The sequence below is a fragment of the Vanacampus margaritifer genome, chromosome 19 (genome assembly GCF_051991255.1).
Source record: "Vanacampus margaritifer isolate UIUO_Vmar chromosome 19, RoL_Vmar_1.0, whole genome shotgun sequence".
Classification (NCBI taxonomy): Eukaryota; Metazoa; Chordata; class Actinopteri; order Syngnathiformes; family Syngnathidae; genus Vanacampus; species Vanacampus margaritifer.
In genome coordinates, this window is record NC_135450.1 from 17165957 (window position 1) to 17185000 (window position 19044).

The 19044-nt window shown below is 42.5% G+C and overlaps 3 protein-coding genes across 7 annotated transcripts; 2 read left to right on the forward strand and 1 right to left on the reverse strand.

Moving 5' to 3' along the window:
• The first annotated feature begins 720 nt into the window (after positions 1–720).
• On the forward strand, positions 721–4857 carry baalcb (BAALC binder of MAP3K1 and KLF4 b). Its single transcript, XM_077552989.1, is given in 6 exon segments — positions 721–814; positions 1835–1941; positions 2121–2161; positions 2164–2350; positions 3044–3264; positions 4425–4857. Coding segments are annotated over 5 exon segments (651 nt in total). The 5' UTR covers positions 721–814; positions 1835–1904; the 3' UTR covers positions 4590–4857.
• Positions 2778–9677, reverse strand: nme6 (NME/NM23 nucleoside diphosphate kinase 6). Of its 3 annotated transcripts, XM_077552992.1 has the most exons (7): positions 9107–9677; positions 8742–8946; positions 7724–7826; positions 7227–7266; positions 6630–6790; positions 5938–6028; positions 2778–3253 (listed from the first exon to the last, which is right to left on the reverse strand). In XM_077552992.1, exons 2-7 carry the CDS (start codon positions 8877–8879, stop codon positions 3247–3249), a joined length of 540 nt encoding a protein of 179 aa, XP_077409118.1. In that variant the 5' UTR covers positions 8880–8946; positions 9107–9677; the 3' UTR covers positions 2778–3246. The 3 variants fall into 3 exon arrangements, with proteins under 3 accessions (XP_077409118.1, XP_077409116.1, XP_077409117.1); XM_077552990.1 differs by lacking the exon at positions 2778–3253 and having other exon boundaries at positions 5563–6028; positions 9107–9425; XM_077552991.1 differs by lacking the exon at positions 2778–3253 and having other exon boundaries at positions 5563–6028; positions 8851–8946; positions 9107–9384.
• On the forward strand, positions 8662–11328 carry LOC144039553 (uncharacterized). Of its 3 annotated transcripts, none has more exons than XM_077552988.1 (4): positions 8666–9010; positions 9916–10051; positions 10378–11016; positions 11089–11328. In XM_077552988.1, exons 2-4 carry the CDS (start codon positions 9974–9976, stop codon positions 11098–11100), a joined length of 729 nt encoding a protein of 242 aa, XP_077409114.1. In that variant the 5' UTR covers positions 8666–9010; positions 9916–9973; the 3' UTR covers positions 11101–11328. The 3 variants fall into 3 exon arrangements, with proteins under 3 accessions (XP_077409112.1, XP_077409114.1, XP_077409113.1); XM_077552987.1 differs by having other exon boundaries at positions 8679–9010; positions 11173–11328; XM_077552986.1 differs by having other exon boundaries at positions 8662–9010; positions 10378–11328.
• Positions 11329–19044: the final 7716 nt, after the last annotated feature.

The following is a 19044-nucleotide window of genomic DNA, read 5'->3' on the forward strand; positions in this document are numbered from 1 at the left end:
AATTCACTTTATAGTTCACAGGGGGAAAATAGCAATTCTAGTACTGTCAAAATATTTACAAAAAATGTGAAGTCGTTCCATCCATTTTGGCTCGTGTTGACCCTCCATGTTCTTTCAGAGTAAGGATGTGACTACCCTCTTGTGGACACAATGTTAACTACACTATCACAATGACGTTAAAATACTGTTTACTTATTTCTTTATTAATCTGCATTTATTTTTATGTTCCTAATATTTTGATTCTTATTTTATTTAATAAGAGTGTCGTTTATGCACTTTTAAGCAACGTTAAACAACAACATTTTAATATTATTCGTAAGTCACAAAATGAATGAAATCTAAAGTAATATTTATTTTTTTCAAATCTAAAAAGGAAGCTAATTACTGACGTAAATTAATTGCAGCGGATGCAGGTTAGAAATCTAATTTACCAAGTAACAGCTGATGTCATCACCTTGGTGAGGAATAGGCTACTTGAGTCATGTTTATTTTACGGGGACTTTTTTCCATGTTTAGACTCTTTATAATATAAAATTCATTTTTACAGCATTTTATTGTGGGTCGTTACGGTAATATTTTAGAGAGCTAAAATTCTTTTTTTTTTTTAAGTGGAACTTGATTTGATGTCAATCGTTAAGTAAACTTGCCCCGAGGTGGGGAGGGGGGGGGGTTACCATGGGTGACAAACATGACAGCACGTGTGTATGTGCGGGGGGGTGGGGGGCTCTCAGACATGCATCGAGTAGCAGCATCGAGTAGCAGCAAGGACGAGGAAGCGAGACGTCAACTGAGAATCTCCTCCGCCAACTAAGCAGTAAGCTTCCATCCTCAGCTCACCACCACCATCTTCGTCATCCTCCATCCCGATCAACGAGCCTGTCGCCGGACACGTTTAGCCACAATTCACCGCCCTTCATTTCACGTCGTCACTTCATTTGCTTCTTCTTTTTTCCTCGGCCGGCCTGCACAACACACTTTTATCAACACGTTCATGAAATTTGACGTGTGAATGCATTTGTATTTGCGTGGACTGCATTCAATGAATTAGCGCCTGAGCGTGTGCATGTGCAAATTTCGAATTTGAGGGTGGGTGGGGGGGACAGGGGGTATTTAACCATGTTGTGGTTGGTGGTTTTGTACAACTGCACTGCATCATACTGAGCGCTGTTCCTAATATTGTGACTCGCTCATGTGGCCATCTATACCAATATAAAGATATCATGTACATATATATGTTTGAAAGCAGGTTTTAAATAACAGTTTATTAATTAAGGAATCATTTTAGTTATATATATATTTTTTTTTTAAGCAAAACGTTTTTTTTCAGTTTTTTAACATTCACGTCAAAGGAATAAGTCGATTTGTTTTGGAAGTACATTTGAGCAATTTTGATATCTTTTTTTCCTTCAAAATAAAGCACGTTTGTTTAGCTTTAAGGCAGGGAGCTTTCATGCAGACTAAGAAACAATTTGAATTCTTTAATGCATTTACCGGTGCTTATCTTTAAAGTTGGAGTAGGGAACCATCTACTCCATTAAATAAATTATTTAGGTAAACCCCTTTTATCTACACTATTAAAAAAAAACACTATTAAAGACAGTGTATGTAAGAATTGTCAGGTTTCTTTTATACTCCAGTGCTGGCAGGCGTTGAGTTTATTTTGCTCTTTGCAGAAGACAAAGAATATGCCTGCGAGTACCGTTATACTATCTGTCGTGATGCTGCAACTTGTCAAGTGTCCCTAATGAAGTGTCCTGCTGTGAGTGAGGACAGAATGCAACGTACCGAATAAACTCACCATCACTGTCATCACGCTGGGATCTCGTTGTTACAGAAGAATGGAGCGCAGCTTGTAACAGCATGACGGGAAGCCCTCCAGCTGCATTTGACGCAGGCCTCGTCGTATGAGGACACCCCGTCCTCACAGCTGGCGGCTGTGCCGTAAGTACCTCCAAATCGCAACAATTAGCTGCCGCAGGCCATGGACACGTTTGTAGATTTTTCAAAAGACATCTATTGGCTTTGTAGCAGCGGTAAGGAATAGTAGTTGTTGGGATTGTTTTGGCTTGCGAGTGACAAAGTGATCCTGGGACTAAGCACTAAGATGTGTCAAAGGTTAGAGGTCAGCGGGCGAGGAAACGGTGGTGAAGAAGCGCGGGTGCGAGCGCCATGGGCTGCGGCGGGAGCAGGACGGACGCTCTGGAGCCTCGCTACCTGGAGAGTTGGACCAAAGAGACCGAGTCCACGTGGCTGACCGGCACCGACACCGACATCCCCCTCTCGTCCATCCACAGCATCCCGTCCGACGGCTCCGAGGCCTGCTTCGCTTCAGAGAAAAACCACAGTCCCGGTGAGGAGACTGTGAGCACGACTAAATGCGCTGAATCATCCAAAGGACACCATGCGAGTTAGTTCGGGAAAATATTCCAGTCAGATAAACAGAGGAATTTGTTGAAAATGTGATTTTTTTTTTTTTTTTTTTACAAAGACATGCCTGTTTTTTCCCTCAAAATTGCATTGCAATGAGCATTGGATTCATTATTCATAAACCTGTTGAAAACACTGGCAAAAGGAGCTCTTTTTCAACATGGCCCTGGTTGAGCTCTTCTACTCTGCTGCCACCTGCTGGCCATTTTTTGTAATAACTACCATTGCTTCAAGCGTCCTCTTCAAATCAGAGGCTGCATCAAAGCCTTCTGTATGCTCTAGCATTAAAAAAAAAAAAACACACACACACAAAAAAGTATGCATAAATACGTTTTTGGGACCATGGCAATATTTAAAATAGAACGTTTTTACAGGTTTTTGGGAGCAAACGAGTTAGGCTCTTTCTTTGTGCACTGTGAAAGGGATTTATTTCTGCTGTGCTTTGAGGCCTGAAGGAGATGAATGGACACGTCGGGCACAATAGGCCACATGAAATGAGCCCACTTGGCTCTCATGGCAACAAACACAAACCTCATGTTGATGCAACACAGCCTTACGTAACCGAGGCTGACGCATTCATCATAGATTCATCACGAGGCTGCCCGTTGTGTTCCAGTTCCCGATTTCTTCGAGGACGGGATCCCGCCGCCCGCTCAAGCGTACCTCAAAGCGTGCTCGACGGCGTCGGAAGCGAGCCTGAGCGACGTGAAGCCAGGCGGCGGCGGCGGCAGCGGCGGCGGCCCTCACGACACGCTGGCGTCTCCGGCGCAGGAGGGGGCGCCACTGTCCTCGGCCACCACCGTGCAGCGCACAAGTGTCTTACACACTGAAGAGATTGTGAGTGACATCAACTACCACACAAGCATGTAGTAACATTTGAAGTACAGTTAGGAATGATGGATGTGCTTTTAAACATTTATCCAACTTTAAAGTGAAGGAATTGTCACGGCGTTTTTAAACATGCTGTAACTTTAAAGCAGTGTCAGGAAAAAAAAAAACGGCTTTAAAGCATGAGACAGGATCAACTGCTATTTAGTAAGGAATTATTGGAGAGTTTTCGAACATGCTTATTTAGTTTAAAAGTAGAGTCAGGGGAAAAAAAAATTTTGGACTGGTCTTGAACACGTTTGGTTTTAAAGGAGGGATGAGGAATATTGATATTATTTTTATTTTTCATAAGCCAGTGATAAGAACTTATTATTTTAAAGCATGAGGACCAACCAAATATTTCTAAACATGTTAAAGATTTTAAAAAGGGAGTAAGCTATTATTTGATTTTTTTTTAACATGTACAGTATTTCGCTTTGAAGCTTTTGTAAAAATAATAATAATAAATAATCGGCAAATTTTGTTTTTAACTCTTTGACTGCCAGACGTTTTCAGAAAAGGGATGCCGTGGGTGCCAGCCGATTTTAACTCTTTGACTGCCAAAAACGTTAAATAACGTTTAGTAAAACCCTATGGAGGAGTGCCAAAGACGTTAAAATACGTTTTTTTTTCAAAACAGAGGTGAAACTAACCATTTTCTATTGTTGATTACTGAAAAACGGAATAAGGTAGAAACAAACTTTTTTTTTCTGATGAAAGATGAGAGTCCAATCTTTTTTTGGTAGTATGTGTGTTTCCATAGTCCAAACACATACTTTTCTATGGACCTTGAAAGATCAGTCAAAATGCTTAAATCGGCTGGCACCCACGGCATCCCTTTTCTGAAAACGTCTGGCAGTCAAAGAGTAATCAACAATAGAAAATGGTTAGTTTCACCTGTTTTGGAAAAAAAACGTCTTTTAACGTCTTTGGCACTCCTCCATAGGATTTTACGAAACGTTATTTAAACGTTTTTGGCAGTCAAAGAGTTAAACATGATTTTGAAAATGTTTTTAGCTTTCAAGTAGAAGTTACGGGGGAATTTTTTTTTAAAAATACATTTATTCAGCTTTGAAGCATGAGTAATGAATAATTGGGAGATTTGAACTGTGTTGTGTCGTCCGCGACAGACAAAATGGCAGGACAACCGCATGTCCACCAAGCAGGTGACCATCACGGTGACGCAGAGCATCCACCAGGTGGACAAGAACGGCAAGGTCAGGAAGTCGCTGACCACCTACGAGGTGATGAAGCCCGCCGAGGCCGTCAAACAGGTGGCGGCGCTCAACACATGAGCTTGCCTGGCGTTAAATCGTGTAGCTTTTCACAGTAGGTCATCGCTGTGCTTTGCTGTCTTTTTGCACATGCTTAAATGTATTACTTGGGTCAGAGAAGATGTCAAAGGGAAATGGGAAGTCAAGCCCGCCTTGTGTTTTAAAACACAACTGATCATAAAGTACAAAAGCAAAGCAAATCTTTTAGGAGTCGGTGAATTAAAATTTGGTTAAAAAAAACACACATTTTAGGCATGTTTTTTTTTTTTTTTTTTTTTTAAATATAAAATCCGAATGCTTTTCATTCCACTGACCATAAAAACAAATCAAATTTACAGATTTGTATTTTTTGGGTGGTGAAATATGTTGAATGATAACTCATCACAAAACTTATACACACATGCTTTAAATTGGACCGAAAGTGCTGAAATGAACAACAAGTTACAGTATCTCCTCCTTGCTCTATTTCTTTTTAACTGAAATTTGCAATTGAATCAAAAGCATATCTCAATTTTTATTTTATTTTTTGTATTGTAATGAGGATAAGCAGAACAGAAAATGATTGAATGGATGATATGGTATTTGGCCACGCCCCCAAAAATGGAGACATGTTTTTCATTGGACAGCACTTTATATTTAAACACTTTATATGTCACTTGCAAGATCAAAATTCAAACAGCAGAAATGTACTGAGTATTTTATTAACTTCAGTGACTTTCCCATTTCTTAATAATTGATCACAAAAAAATATAAATTTAGTTTTTTTTTCCCTGTATTTCAGTTTCTTCGCTGACTGGCTGGGAGAAATGTCAAAGTGAGGCATCTATTTTGGCTCAAGTTAACCAAACCTTGTTCCTCACATGCTAAAGGGCTAGCATAGCCAAACCATAGTGTGCGTATGGTGTTTTTTGGATCGCTGTGTAGGGCGCGTGAAAAATGTACATTTTCAGGGTTAGTTTTGAGAAACGGCAGACTTTTCACATTGACACAAAGCTTGTGTGCATGGAAAGACGACTTTAATAACGTGGCACAGTCAATCAAGCATCTTTTTGGGGGGGCAAGGGCCTAAACTCACAAATAAATACTTTGGTAGTGATGCTAAAGGGCAAATACGTCGTTTCCACTGTGGCTCAGGAAGGTGAAATTGAAGATTGCACTTTTTACAGTGACGCTTAGTCCGGGGGTTTGTTTTTTGTGTTATTTGTACTAATATGTGTCTTGAGTACTGTCTGGATTTGTGTGTTTTCTATTGACAATAAAATACGGTCTCAGTAACTCAATTCATTTTCCGCAACAGCAGATCTCAGGTCAGCTCTGAGCAGAGAGCGTGTGGATGTGCTGCTGAGGGTCGTAATGTAACTGTCCTGACCGGAAAGATGGCTCCTCGCGCTCCATCCATTCCTCCGGCCGGAAGTCCGGGAAAAAGAAAGCGATTTCTCTGTGGGCCGACTCGGTCGAATCTGGAAGAAAAGAAAGTGAGATTTGAGCACAGCAGTTTTCAACATTTGCGTGAAACGAAAAGCCAAATATGACTCACATTCATCATTAAAGAGTATGATGTTAATATTAACAGTTAGCTAGCGTTAGCCACTAGCTTGCCACCATTAGCTTCCTTTAACTCTTTGACTGCCAAAAACGTTAAATAACGTTTCGTAAAATCCTATGGAGGAGTGCCAAAGACGTTAAAAGACGTTTTTTTCCAAAACAGGTGAAACTAACCATTTTCTATTGTTGATTACTCAAAAACGGAATAAGGTAGAAACTAACTCTTTTTTTCTGATGGAAGATGAGAGTCCAATCTTGTTTTGGCAGTATGTGTGTTTCCATAGTCCAAACACATAATTTTCTATGGACCTTGAAAGATCAGACAAAATGCTTAAAATCGGCTGGCACCCACGGCATCCCTTTTCTGAAAACGTCTGGCAGTCAAAGAGTTAACACAGGGATGGGGAACCCTGGTCCTCGAGAGCCGCAGTGAGTGTTTTATTCTATTTACACACTTGGGTGACAGTTAAAAGACTTTGGCGTCAGTTGCTATCAAAAAGTTCAGGTCGTCCACACCTGAGCCGTGAGTGGTGTTGCGCGTGTCCGTGAGCCCGAACTGCGCCCGCAGAGAGGTGGGCGAGGTGTATCTGGCTCGGAACACTTTGGTGGGCCCCATCAGTCCCCGCCAGTGGCGGACGGCGTCCTCTCGAGCTAAAATATACGCCCGTATTGGGCCGCTGTGCGGGACGAAACAAACGAAACTGAGAGTTCTCTATAAGTTTTGTTATCAATTTTATGTTCAATTAGTAACAAGGTGAAAACCAGATTGAGTGACATTTGAGAGCTTTTCAGGTCTATATTTATTTTGTCTTTGTATGGCGGCGTGTTGAGATGCAAGTGCTCCGACTTTGGCGTTACGTCCCGCAGACAATTTTTTGCTTTGCCGTTGCAAGCAAAAATATAGACAATGAGCACATTCTGACAATCGAGCAATTCTTACATATTCTTCATCCTCTGCGTAAAACAACTAAATTGCTGCTGATTACCGAGTCCCTTGACAGTAGTTGTGAAAGTCTTCTTCATTTGTGTCTACACTACAGATTACAAAACTGTATTCTACTGCCGCCCTGTGGCCAAGTTGCATACACCAAGACCTCGCAGGATCTTGCTTACCTTGACATGAACTCAACAAGTCTTTGGTAGAAGAATCGCCCTGAAAATCAGTATGACAACAATAACCACAAAATAAATAATAATAATAATAATAGTCAAAATAAAGACAGCAATATGTACGTCATGTAACAGCTTGGGTCATGCTAATAGGTAGAATAGCGTCGCTATTTTGCCATGGCATCTCTCATGTCATCAGCGCTAAAATGATTCTACTCGAAAAGTCCTCCTCTATTTAAAAACGTTTTTTTTTTCAAAAGTTGTGTGTTTAGCAAGTACCGTACATTACTGCTGCTTTAACCAGCAAATCAATCTTCCTCGAAGCTGACTCACCATCACATTAACAACGACAGCTCTTAAGATAATTGGCCCAGCGCTAAACATTCCCACAATCAGGATGAATTATTGGCTCTTAACCTTCGCGGCCACAAAAACAGGCCAACGCTGACTCACATGCTCGCCGGCTCATTGCGTTAATACAAACAAAACGGGTCCCGCACCTGAATGCTCCGCATAAAACCTCTCAGAGTCGTGTCGTCTCCACGCCAGATCTTTGCATCGAACGATGACAAAGTGGTTATCCAGGATACTTTGGTGAAGAGCCTGCAAGGTAGATTTTTAGAAAACATGGGTTTGTGGCTAACCGTTTTGTTGCTTTTTACAGTGTACAATGGTACCTTGACCTTCAAGTGAATTTTTGTTGTTGTTGTTGTTATAAATAGTAACTGGACGTGGTCATTTATGTGGCGCTTTTCCACCTTACAAGGCCCGCAAAGCGCTTTACATTTGACTACTCATTCACCTACTGATGACGCAGCATCAGGAACAACTGGGGGTTCAGTATCTTGCTCAAGGATACTTCGACGTGGTCACACCACTGTTGTAAGCCATCATTTGGTTGATTTTTGGTGGTGGCTGCAGACTTCTCAACATCCGGCCACCATCAGTTAACGATGGTTGCCTCGCAGAGAAAGTACAAGTATCTTTTATGTTCAGTATTCGCATTTTCCGGCAAATATCGCTTTCATATTTATGGGTCACACAAAAGTGAGTTTAAAAAAAAAAAGAAAGAAATGGAATGATGTCCATGCAAACAGATCACACAAAAATCTAATAAATACTCATTCCTATCATGTCAATAAATGAAGAAAAACTCAAGGGTGACAATGAAAAGGAAAAGAATCACTGAACGAAAAGTTCAATTTGTGCAAAACCGTAACAGCGGCATTTTTATTTTATTTGATCCACTACATTACATTTGTTATACTGTTGTTCTATTTCAATTGTATGTAACTTGGCAGTCCAATACATTTGCAATCATTTAGAGATGTTTGTTTTTCATCACTTATTTAAGTAATGTTTTTTTTTTTTTTTTACTTAATGCATTACACTTCATCAGTAGTGTTTTTATTTTCCCATATTTAGGCGCAAAATTACCGTTTAAACTGACCTGACGGAAACATTTTTGAGAATACTTTTAGAAATAAAACCTCTGCCTTGTGATGAACATTTACTTACTACATAACTGTACTTCAATGTTGGCCATTCTGATGGTATTTGGAGAGTACAGTCAACTATTTTGTGAGTTGGTACTCGCCAACCGATGCTCAACTGAATGATAAGGTACCTCCAGCATGAGAGGATGAGCAACTGCATCTGGTTTGATGACCGCCAGGGTGAGCTGCAGCGCTTTGGACAGGCGACAAGCCGTCAGCAACATTGCCTGGGAAAAAAATCAACAATAAAAAAAACACAACATTGGAAAAGTATGCCTTATCCAGGAAGCGGTAAGCGAACAACGTTCTGCTTTTACATTCATTTATAAAAGAAGGTCATTGTTAGCATGTCAAGCTAAAAACAACCGTCGAGCTCGACTAGCTTACCGGAAGTCGGCTTTGGGGTGCTCCAAAATGCTCGTAGAGACGATTAAAGAACGTAGATTAGTGACACCATCGCGTCTGTAATATTTAATGTTTTTGATAAATATTCTTGCCGTGTCACGTATAGCCGTCAAAGGTAGGTAGAAAATGTATAAATCATAAGATAGGATGCGAGTGGGGACCATTTAGTCCGTCAGTCAAATAAGACACCGGAAATGGTCCGTGTTTATTATGTTCCTCCTTGAAAGTATTATTGTTCCTACTCTATAAAAAAAAAAAAAATCTTAATCAAAATCAGCAACCAAACATTTCTCTATGAAACATGAAAATTACAACAAAAACTGAGCACACAGCCAACATACACCGACCTGCGCATTATAAGAAAACAATAATATGTAATAATAATAATAATAACGAAAAGAGCGGTCGAATCAGAAAATAAAACATTTTAAATTTTTCTCATGTAGGCTAAACCACATATGGTCAAAAAGGAGATTGGAGCTATAATTTGAATGGGAAGAAGATTTTGTATGGTTATTTGAGTGTGCATTATTATTTTCCAACACACTAAGTGCACTATCTTACAAGAGTTACGCATCACTTGTGACTGCTGCTGCTGGCTCTCTTTTTTTTTTTTGCAAGTAAACATCTTGGGTTGGCCAAGTTGATGACCTCTTGAAAGACTTCAAAGCTTTTGCTTTCCTCCTTAATGTCTTTGTGTGTGTGTGTTTTTTTTTTTTGCATCTTTCATCCTTTGTGTCTTTATTTCCTAAACACACTTCAAATCTTCCAACTCTTACAAAAAAAATAAGAGAGTGTGAGAGAAGCACCTTTTGTAGTGAATCCTGACAACTTGCAGCAAACATTAACATGGAGAAACGCTGCTCTGGAAACACAAAGAAAAGGAGCCAAGGATACATTTACAAAAAGCAGTTGGCACAAAGCAGGGTGAGTTTTTTCCTCACAACATTTGAAAACTTTGGTTTTATTTGTGGTCTTGTCAACTAACTTGAAATACTGCGATGTCTGTCCTCCAATCAATCAGGGAAGACATTTTCAATAGTTTGGATTGTTGTATTATGTACTGTAAGTACAGTACAGTATTAGTATTTGTTAAGGTGGTGGATGAACTATTAATATTGATAAAATAACTCATCCATTTATCTGGGCCATTTCAGTTCTTACTCAGTGACTGCGTGCTACTGTTTAAATTTTGGAAGCAAATTTTGTGGAAATGTGCAAAATGCAATCTTCTGTATGTTTTCCTTGTGCAGCCCCATTGTCACGGGATGACCCCTGGAGGAGGTTACCAGCAGCCTCCAGGGAACGGTCCCATCTTTTGCCAGTACTCCAACCACGATCTGGCGGCACAAAACGCAGCCCTGAGAGAGCAGCTGCTGTCCCAGCACCACCGGCACGACCACGAAAGGCAGCGGCTCCTGAGAGCGCTCAAGAAGCCCGGCCAGTCCAAATCGGACGACATCATCGCGGCCGTGAATGAGGAGTGGCAACATTGCTGGGCCACCCGAGAGCAGGAGACGGCCGCCCAGTTTCAAACCCATCAGGAGGGCATGCAGCGCTACATGGATGACATGGCCGCTTATTTTCACTTCCAGCTGGAAAACATGCACGTGCACAACGTGGACACGGTTTGCTTTTTTCAAAGCGAGATGGCCTACTTGGGCCGAGCCATCTCAGAGAAGGACGAGCTCGCCAGAAAGTTGAAAAAAGAAAACGCCGTACTGGTAGCGCAGAATAAAGAGATGTATTCCGAGCTCTGCACATTGAAAGCAGACGCGGCAGAGCCACCAAATTCTCGGGAGGACGGATTGACCAACGAGGTGCTCCTTGGACAAGTGGAAAAGCTGGAGGACGCGTTCGAGAGCCTCGCGGTGCACAAAGAGGAGCTTGAGGTACGCCTCTTCAGCTTTGATGTGATGATGTTGCGCTTTTCACTTATTATGACCTTCACCCATTCACTCTAGGTTGTGTTGTAGCATCTTGTTGCGTTTTCCCTCCCTGCCTGAGAGTGGCGCTGTCACCTCTGGTCTGTCTTTTGTATTTCCCAGGGGCTGAGAGCTGATTGGTGAGCGACTTTCAAATTCTTCCTCTTCGTCTGGCCCAAACATGAAAAAGTTTTTAATCATTGAAGTTTGTTGTACGGTTTGTTGTTTTAGCCTTTTGCGGCCTGCATTTAAAAGTGAATAAAATGACTTTTGTTTAGATTGCTACTGTGGCCTTGTTTGTTCTTGGGAGTGGGGAAAGTCAGACACATCACATATATTTCAAAATTTCATATATTATACATATTGTTAAATGCAAATTTTGAATAATTGAATTGTTTTTAACTCATTCACTGCCATTGATGGCTATAGACGTCAAAAATTCATTTGAACTATTTCTATTAGTTTCACATTTCCCCCCTTTTGTTAACAAGAGTATGAAAACCAATATTTTTTTAATTGTACATTTAGAACAGATATATTTGTCATTAATCGTGAGTTAACTATTGAAGTCATGCGATTAATTACAATTAAAAAAAAATTCAATAGTCTGACGCCCCTAATTTTTTATAATCTTTTCTTTCTTTTTTTAATTAGAGGCATCTAGCGATGACATTTTTTAATTGTAATTAATCACATGACTTCACTAGTTAACTCAAGATTAATCATGAATTTTATATCTGTTCTAAATGTACAATACATTTTTTCCTAGGTTTTTATATTCTTGTTAGCAAAAGTGGGAAAAAATGTGAAACTAATAGAAATAGTTCAAATGAATTTTTTGCGTCTATAGCCGTCAATGGCAGTGAATGAGTTAATAATTCAATTAACCATCATGTTTTTGTTTGTTGTTTACTACTTTTATCTATCCTGATATGATGCAGTATATGATAATAAAGTTAAACATTTCTCTCCTCGCCCTGTGATTAGTTGACGACCAATCCAGGGGGGTACGCCTCCTCCCACCCCAAAGTCAGCTGGGATAGGCTTCGGCTCCCCCGCATCCCTAACGAGGACAAGCGCTGGATGTCTGTGGTATGACATCAATGTGGCACAGATGATAAGTGAAATATGTCAAGTGCGTGCCAACTGGGCCAAAAGGGCCACACCCCGCTCGAGGCGAGATGCCAGAGGACAAGATGGAGGAATGGGAGTGGGCGAAAGTACCACAAATACGTTGTCCCTTCCACCTGTCCTGGTCATGTGGGCCAGCTGTCGGCTTAGCTTACAGTATGCATGGATGGATGGAAGGATGGATGGATGGATGGATGGATGGATGGATGGATGGGTACTGTAGACAGAATTAAATTGGGAGAAAAAGACAGCAACAACTGAAATAATGTGGTTGCAGTGTTTCAGAACAGGGTTCAATCTGGATTTTTCATTATGAAGTTTTTTTTAAGTTTGTATTTCGTTTTGACTTCTGTTTCTTAAAAATCTGTTTGTTTTTAGAACAGGTTTGCAAGTTTTTATTAGTTTTTTTAATGCCTCATTTTAGTATTTTTTTTTTTCGTTTTTGTATTGTTTTTAAATATAGGTAGTATGCCAGAGTGCAAGATAAAACAAAAACTAAATGTTACGTAATCATGTAAACTATAATTGTCAAATGATTGATCTTCCTCATAAAAGCAAATACCAAAATAAAAACATTTCAAATGAGGCTCGTGTAGATATTAAATCACAAAGATGAAAAAAAAAGAAGTTTTTGCTATAATTACAGTTTTAGTTTTATAAACCACAAATGTAGTTTACAATAGTTTTTTTTTTTAAAGCAATTTCATTAACGTAAATGTTTTTGTGTTTTTTTTTTCAAAGCTACTGAACTAGAATATTCCATTTCGAATCGCTACTGCTACCCTCTGACGTCACGCACACAACGCACACCCGACGTCACATCCGCAGACACAGTGCGGAAATTCGAAACCAAATCCAGTCTGAAAACTATTGGCCGGAGGCTTGCAAGAGTACGTACCCATTATGAAGGGTGTTAAGGTGTTAATCTATTAATTAGAAGACATTTCAGTCATAAATAGTCAAATAAAAAAGACTACTGTAAAGATTTTTTTGTTCGCTTTTTGGTAACTCTAACTTAAGCAGCCATATTTAAACTCATGTACACACCTGCCACCATTAAAAGTGTCTCTGATTAATCCTGGATAAACTTCAGCTGTTCTAGTAGGCTTTTCCTGACATTTTTGTAGTCACAGTTTGCTGGATCTTCTAATCTAATCCAAGATCATCGCGTTGACGTCTGACGAGACAAATGTGGCAAAGTCGCCGCGTACTACAAATTCAAAGGCAAAAGCCTTTGCGTTTGAAAGTGGACTTAATCTTTTCAGTCGTACTTTAAAACTTCATCTGGCTGTCACCGTGGCCGCTCGGCTCGCTTTCTCCCAGTTGTCGCCCGCCGCTCCCTTTTGGTCTGGCAGCTGAGCCGCGACCCCCGCGTGCCCATCCGTCCTTCAGCAGCAGGATCGTGACTGCAACACGGTGCCAACACAGCGTCGTTCAAGTTGGAATGATGTGAGGAAAAATTTGCAGGAGAATTTTGATGGTCTTCAATGGAGCACATGTCACCAGGTCACTTCCCAATAAAAGGAGGACGTGACGCCCCCCCTTCAAATCCTTTCATGTTCTTTCCTGCGGCGACACCTTTCGGGGGGCAGCGGTGAGGACACGTCGGCGCCTCATTAGGACGCCACACAAAAGATAAGCAGAGTGAAGACGAGGTTCTCCAAAGCGGCGTTGACGCCTCCCCGTGACTGCCGGATGGATGCGTCCGTTTGTGACCACCAGGGAAATGCAAACACATTGAAACCAACCTTTTTCCAAGTCAACCAGGTTCGCCCTCAACTGTAATGACCTCGGAGGATCCACACAAAATCCTCACCTGTTCTCTCTTTGAGCCTGAATGCCGGCGACCTTTGAACTTTCTCCCCGCGACAGCTGCGTCAACCTCGGCGTTGGGCAACTGGCGTGCCCGGGGAAGGACAGAGGGTGGCATTAATCCAGCACCAGCGGTTAATGAGTCAGCAACGTGATACAAATGGATTGGACACGTCCGTAGGCTCCCTGCAGCCTTTTTGGATCGTTATCAACTTAGTGTCTGAGAGGCGAGGAGGGAATTGTTGCAGTTCAACATTTAAGTGCAAGCTCACTATTTAGCAAGTAAGGGGAGATCAACAGGGTATCCTCGTAGTAGGCTTTTAATCGTTTACAGGGCCAAGCCAATTATGTAATTGCCAATAAATGAATCATTTATAAACACTGTAGTGGTCCCTCAGTTTTTTCCTGGAGTGAAAGCGGCGACCTGGGGTTGCAAAGTGATTAGTGGGGGGGGGGGGACTATGGGGGCTCCCAGTATGCGAACATGGGATAAAAATAAACTTACTGACCCAGTTTGGGGGGGAAACACGCAGACCAGGCTACGTTTGGTCCTCCATCTTGGCTGAAAATTTGAGCCAGAGAGCTTGTTCTCAAGGGAATAGAAAACATACTGTACAATGCGGGGGGGGGGGGGGGGGGATGCAGTGTTTCCCAACCTTTAATGAGTCAAGGTTCATTTTTTACATTACAAAAATATGATTGCGCAACCATAAAACAAAAATGTAACAAAACATCGACATACAGCGACCAAACCCTTCTTGAATAGTGAACCGTTTTTATATATTGCCTACATTAATAGTTTCAACTAGTAATACAACACAAACTCAATTTGACAATATTATCCCTGAATATCAGTAGCTCGCATATGATTTGAAACTGTAAAAATAACCCTTTTCCAGCAGTAACAAGACCTCCGTCATTTGCTAGCTTGAGCTTTTTAGTAGGCTACAAACGTTGCTTGCTAGCTTACTGTCATGCTGACTTGGTGTGGTGCTAGCTCAATACAGACAAGTTATATGTGTGTGATGTGTTTAAGGTCATTACAAAACATTGTAAATATCACACTAATGTTTATATGATCTTCCTCTGTGGCTGTTTATATGCTAAATATGCCAGGGAGTGCGATATTAGCCTAGGTGTTAGTACATCCGACTCTACTGACAACCTAGTGACCAATATGTTTAAGAAATTGTTCTTTGATAAAGGATCATTTCCGGCATGATGGAATCACTGCCCTGGTGCATGCGCAGACCAGATGAGAGTTTGTTGCGGGCCTGTCGACAAGTGGCATGGATCAGCTGCCCCGTAGAGAGGAACAACCAGATGACGATTTGCGCCCGGGCCATTGTGTCTGATTTGAGCGGCCGCACATTCCCCCAACAACAAAAGCCACCCGATACTCCAAAGCGGCCCGATATAACGCTGGCAAGGCCTTGGTGCATAGCTGACATGAGTGGAAATGTTGCATTTGAGCTCAGCGGCCCGCACGCTGGCCAGCGGCCATGGGAAATATCAAACAACTGTCCAATTTAGACCACATCCTGTCAAAGACAGCAAAAAAAAAAAAAAAAAAAATCAAAATAAATAACTGCGTTACTATTTGTGGACGGTGAGCGCTTCGGAAATAGTGAACGCGTCGGGTTTCAATATAAGCCCCCCGCGCTGAGCTTTAGCTTTCTGTGAAGGAGGGCCCCTGGTTCCGATCACGCCCCGACCCCGGATGCTGATTTTAGAACACAGGTGTTGACCTTAGCGCGGTGGCTTGTGCTTGCGGCAGAGGAAAATGAACCAGAGGGCTGCTGACGGCCATATGTTCCCCGCAGATGCCTTTGAGCGGTCAAATATGGGCCGGCAATGATTTGGGCTGTATGGACGACGTGTCAACAGCAAGCCCAAAGAAAGAAATGTTCGTGGAAATGGTAGAAAGAATATTTGCCCATATGCGGACAAAAGGCAGCGAGAGGAGTTGTTAGCATTGTCTCTAGCAAGGCTAAACGTGTAGCAATAAATAATCAATACATAAGTAATGAAATGACAGCACTATGCTGATGTAAATGTCAACAAAAGGCAGCAAGAGTTGTCAGCTTTGTCCGAGGCTTTCTCATCTCCAAAGCCTGACGGATATGTGTGGACATCAGCACTCAATAATACTGACCTCCATCCAAGGTCAAACAATTGGAATGGAGTCATTGATGCACTCAACAAACGTGAATTTTGCCCCTGGAAAAGTGGTTTAAACCTTCCGCTTTATGGGTTTGAAGTGCACACACTCAGAGCAGACAACAAGGCGTTCTAACACACACAACAATGCTAGCGCAAAACCTTTTTCAAAATAAAGTAAGGACGGAAAAACTTGATCTTCCAGCTTGTTTTCAGCAAATATCTTCAAACATCAACAGAGGTAGCAAATCCAGGTTCCAGAAAGTAAAAACCCTGCCGCAGTTTGGCTTTGGCCACAGATGCTTCTTAGTCAAGACATTTAGGAACCTTCTGGAACTGGTGAGAACCTGGTTTTCTAGATAGATCTGGATGGCCGACCATCTGGATATGGCCTTCCGGACCTTATCTGATGAACCTGGTAAAGACCTGGCATTGGTCTTTTAGACCTAGTTAGAGTCTGGCCTTCTAGATCTGGTCATTTTGACCAGGTCAGCATCTGGCCTTTGGGATCTTTTTTGACCTAAGTTTGCATATGGCCTTCTGGACCTTGTATGATAAACCTGGTCAGGACCTGGCCTTGGTCTTCTAGACCTAGTTAGAGTCTGGTCTTCTGGACCCAGTCATTTTGGCCAGGTCAGCATCTGGTCTTCTGGATATTTTTTGGCCTCAATCTGGATCTGGTCTTTTGGACTTTCATCCATCGATTTTCTTAACCGCGTAGTCCTCACAAAGGTCGCAGGGGGCGCTGGAGCCTATCCCAGCGGGCTTCGGGCAGTAGGCGGGGTACACCCTGAACTGGTTTCCAGCCAATCCAGGGCACACAGAGACAAACAACCATCCACACTTACAATCACACCTAGGGACAATTTAGAGTGTTCAATTAACCTGCAATGCATGTCTTTGGAATGTGGGAGGAAACCGGAGAACCCGGAGAGAACCGACGCAAGCACGGGGAGAACATGCAAACTCCACCCAGGAAGGCCAAAGCCTGGACTCGATCTCACGTCCTTTGCACTGGGAGGCGGACGTGCTAACCAGTCATCCACCGCTCCACCTGTCTTTTGGACTTGATTTGATGAAATTTGGTCATGATCTGGCCTTGGTCTTCTAGATTTAGTTAGAATCTGGCATTCTGGACTTGGTCTACATGCAATTCTCATTGAGAAATCTGGGCTTGATTCTACCATATGTAAGAATGTTCTCAAAACCGTTCTAAGAACAGTTCCTAAGAATGATTTGGGGAAAAAAAAATTGTGTGCATAATTTTGCTCCCTTACTCACAAAGAACCGGACAAATTCCAATCGAGCCACCGTCCTGGTCCAAGGTACGATTTTCCTTCACAGAAATGAAACCGTCAGCTGTGAACGCTGCCAAACGCCACGACACGACACATGCCTGCCCTACAGTCAGTGCATTGTTCTGCCCTTTTCTCAAAAAAAGAAGCCATTGACGTTCGGCGTAAAATGGAGGCAGGGTAAAGAGTTTGAGGGGGGAGAATTAGTCAAATCGGGGGGGGGGGGGTTGCTTGGTGGTATAGCGCAAGGCTCAAGGCATCGGGGTGTAGGGTGTCTCGAGGCCAGCGTGAACAGCTGAGAGGTGTGATTTCACAGGCCGGCTCCCCACTGTCAAGGGCCCTGATTGGGCCGGACAGCAGGCGCAAAGGAGAGGCCCCCGCAGCTTCTAAAGGACACCAACAGGTGGGAGGCCGCTTCGGAGTTGGGAGGGGCGCGGGGGGGGGGCGTCTCGTCTCGCCTCGCCTGGGCGGGGTAGAAAAGGCCGAGTGGCGAGGCCGCAGCAGCACGGTTGGACGGACGGGAGCAGGGCGAGTCGTGCTGGTCAGGAAGTGCTCCATTTTGGTAACATAGTTTGAAAATAAGGCGGTTTTTGGTTCTTCTTCAAAAATCCTTTTTTTTTTAACGATTCCTGACACTTGAGAGGGAAGGTGACGACACAGGAAAAGATGATGTTACATTCGATAAAGACCAGCTACTGTTAAGGTCCAAAGTGACTCATCTAAAAGCAAAACCGAAGAAAGGTTAGTAGAAAGTTTGTTTTGTTTTATTTTATATTCTGATGATGACATTTTGCTGCATTAACCTTGACCCGAGGGTGTCTTAACCACGGCAAAAATGGACACCCCTGATTTTTGTCTGAGGCCTCGAAGAAACTTAATGCCACACAATCGTTGTTTTCCTCGATGTAATGCTAAATTCTAGCACTTTTGCTTGATTTCCTTGACTTTTTGGCAGGGGGGGGGGGGGGGGTCGGGTCTTGTTCAGGCCTGATGCGTTGAAAGGTCGCATTGTTTTCCACGCAGGATCCAGTTGTGTTTGCCCCTTGGGAGGACATGCTTCCTTATATCCCCATATTCATACAGCCACTTATGGAATGTAAGGAAGTGTGTGGTTCCAAGAGGACTCCAGCGTCGGACAAGGGAGGGGGGCCGAAGGAGGGTTAGTCTGCTTCCAGCTTTTAGAAGCATTTTACACACAAATGGACATCATTTACAGTAAAAAAAAAAAAGAGAAAAAAAAGTGTTTTCCTTTGTTAAACCTTTGTCGCCATGAGGTTGTGGGTGGGGGTGGGGGGGCAGTGTATGTCAGGTCCGTGTGTGTGTTTTATGTGCAAGCGTGTGTCAGGGCAACAGGTGCAAGGAAGGCTGCCGGTTTTAGCCTGCTGCAACGGTCAAGGAGGATTGACAGAGCACAGCTGTCGCCCCCTTTATAGCCGCTACGGGTGTTCACTAAGGGGGACGCTAGGGGTCGGGGGGCTCAAAGGAGGTTCAGTGATGCGAAGCTGTCAAAATGGCCACATTTGGACAAAAAAGGAGATCTAAAAATAGGATTACCCCCCCCCCCCCCCTCTCTCTGTACTGCTTCATTTTCAGATGC

Coding starts and splice junctions, on each gene's coding strand:
- nme6 (XM_077552990.1), bottom strand. CDS start 8,879: ATGCAGTTGCTCATCCTCTCATGCTGGAGGTACCTTATCATTCAGTTG. Junction 7,267..7,723: donor GTTTTATGCGGAGCATTCAG/GTGCGGGACCCG, acceptor ACTGATTTTCAG/GGCGATTCTTCTACCAAAGA. Junction 6,029..6,629: donor CAACACCACTCACGGCTCAG/GTGTGGACGACC, acceptor CTTTTCTTCCAG/ATTCGACCGAGTCGGCCCAC.
- LOC144039553 (XM_077552986.1), top strand. CDS start 9,974: ATGGAGAAACGCTGCTCTGGAAACACAAAGAAAAGGAGCCAAGGATAC. Junction 10,052..10,377: donor AGCAGTTGGCACAAAGCAGG/GTGAGTTTTTTC, acceptor TTCCTTGTGCAG/CCCCATTGTCACGGGATGAC.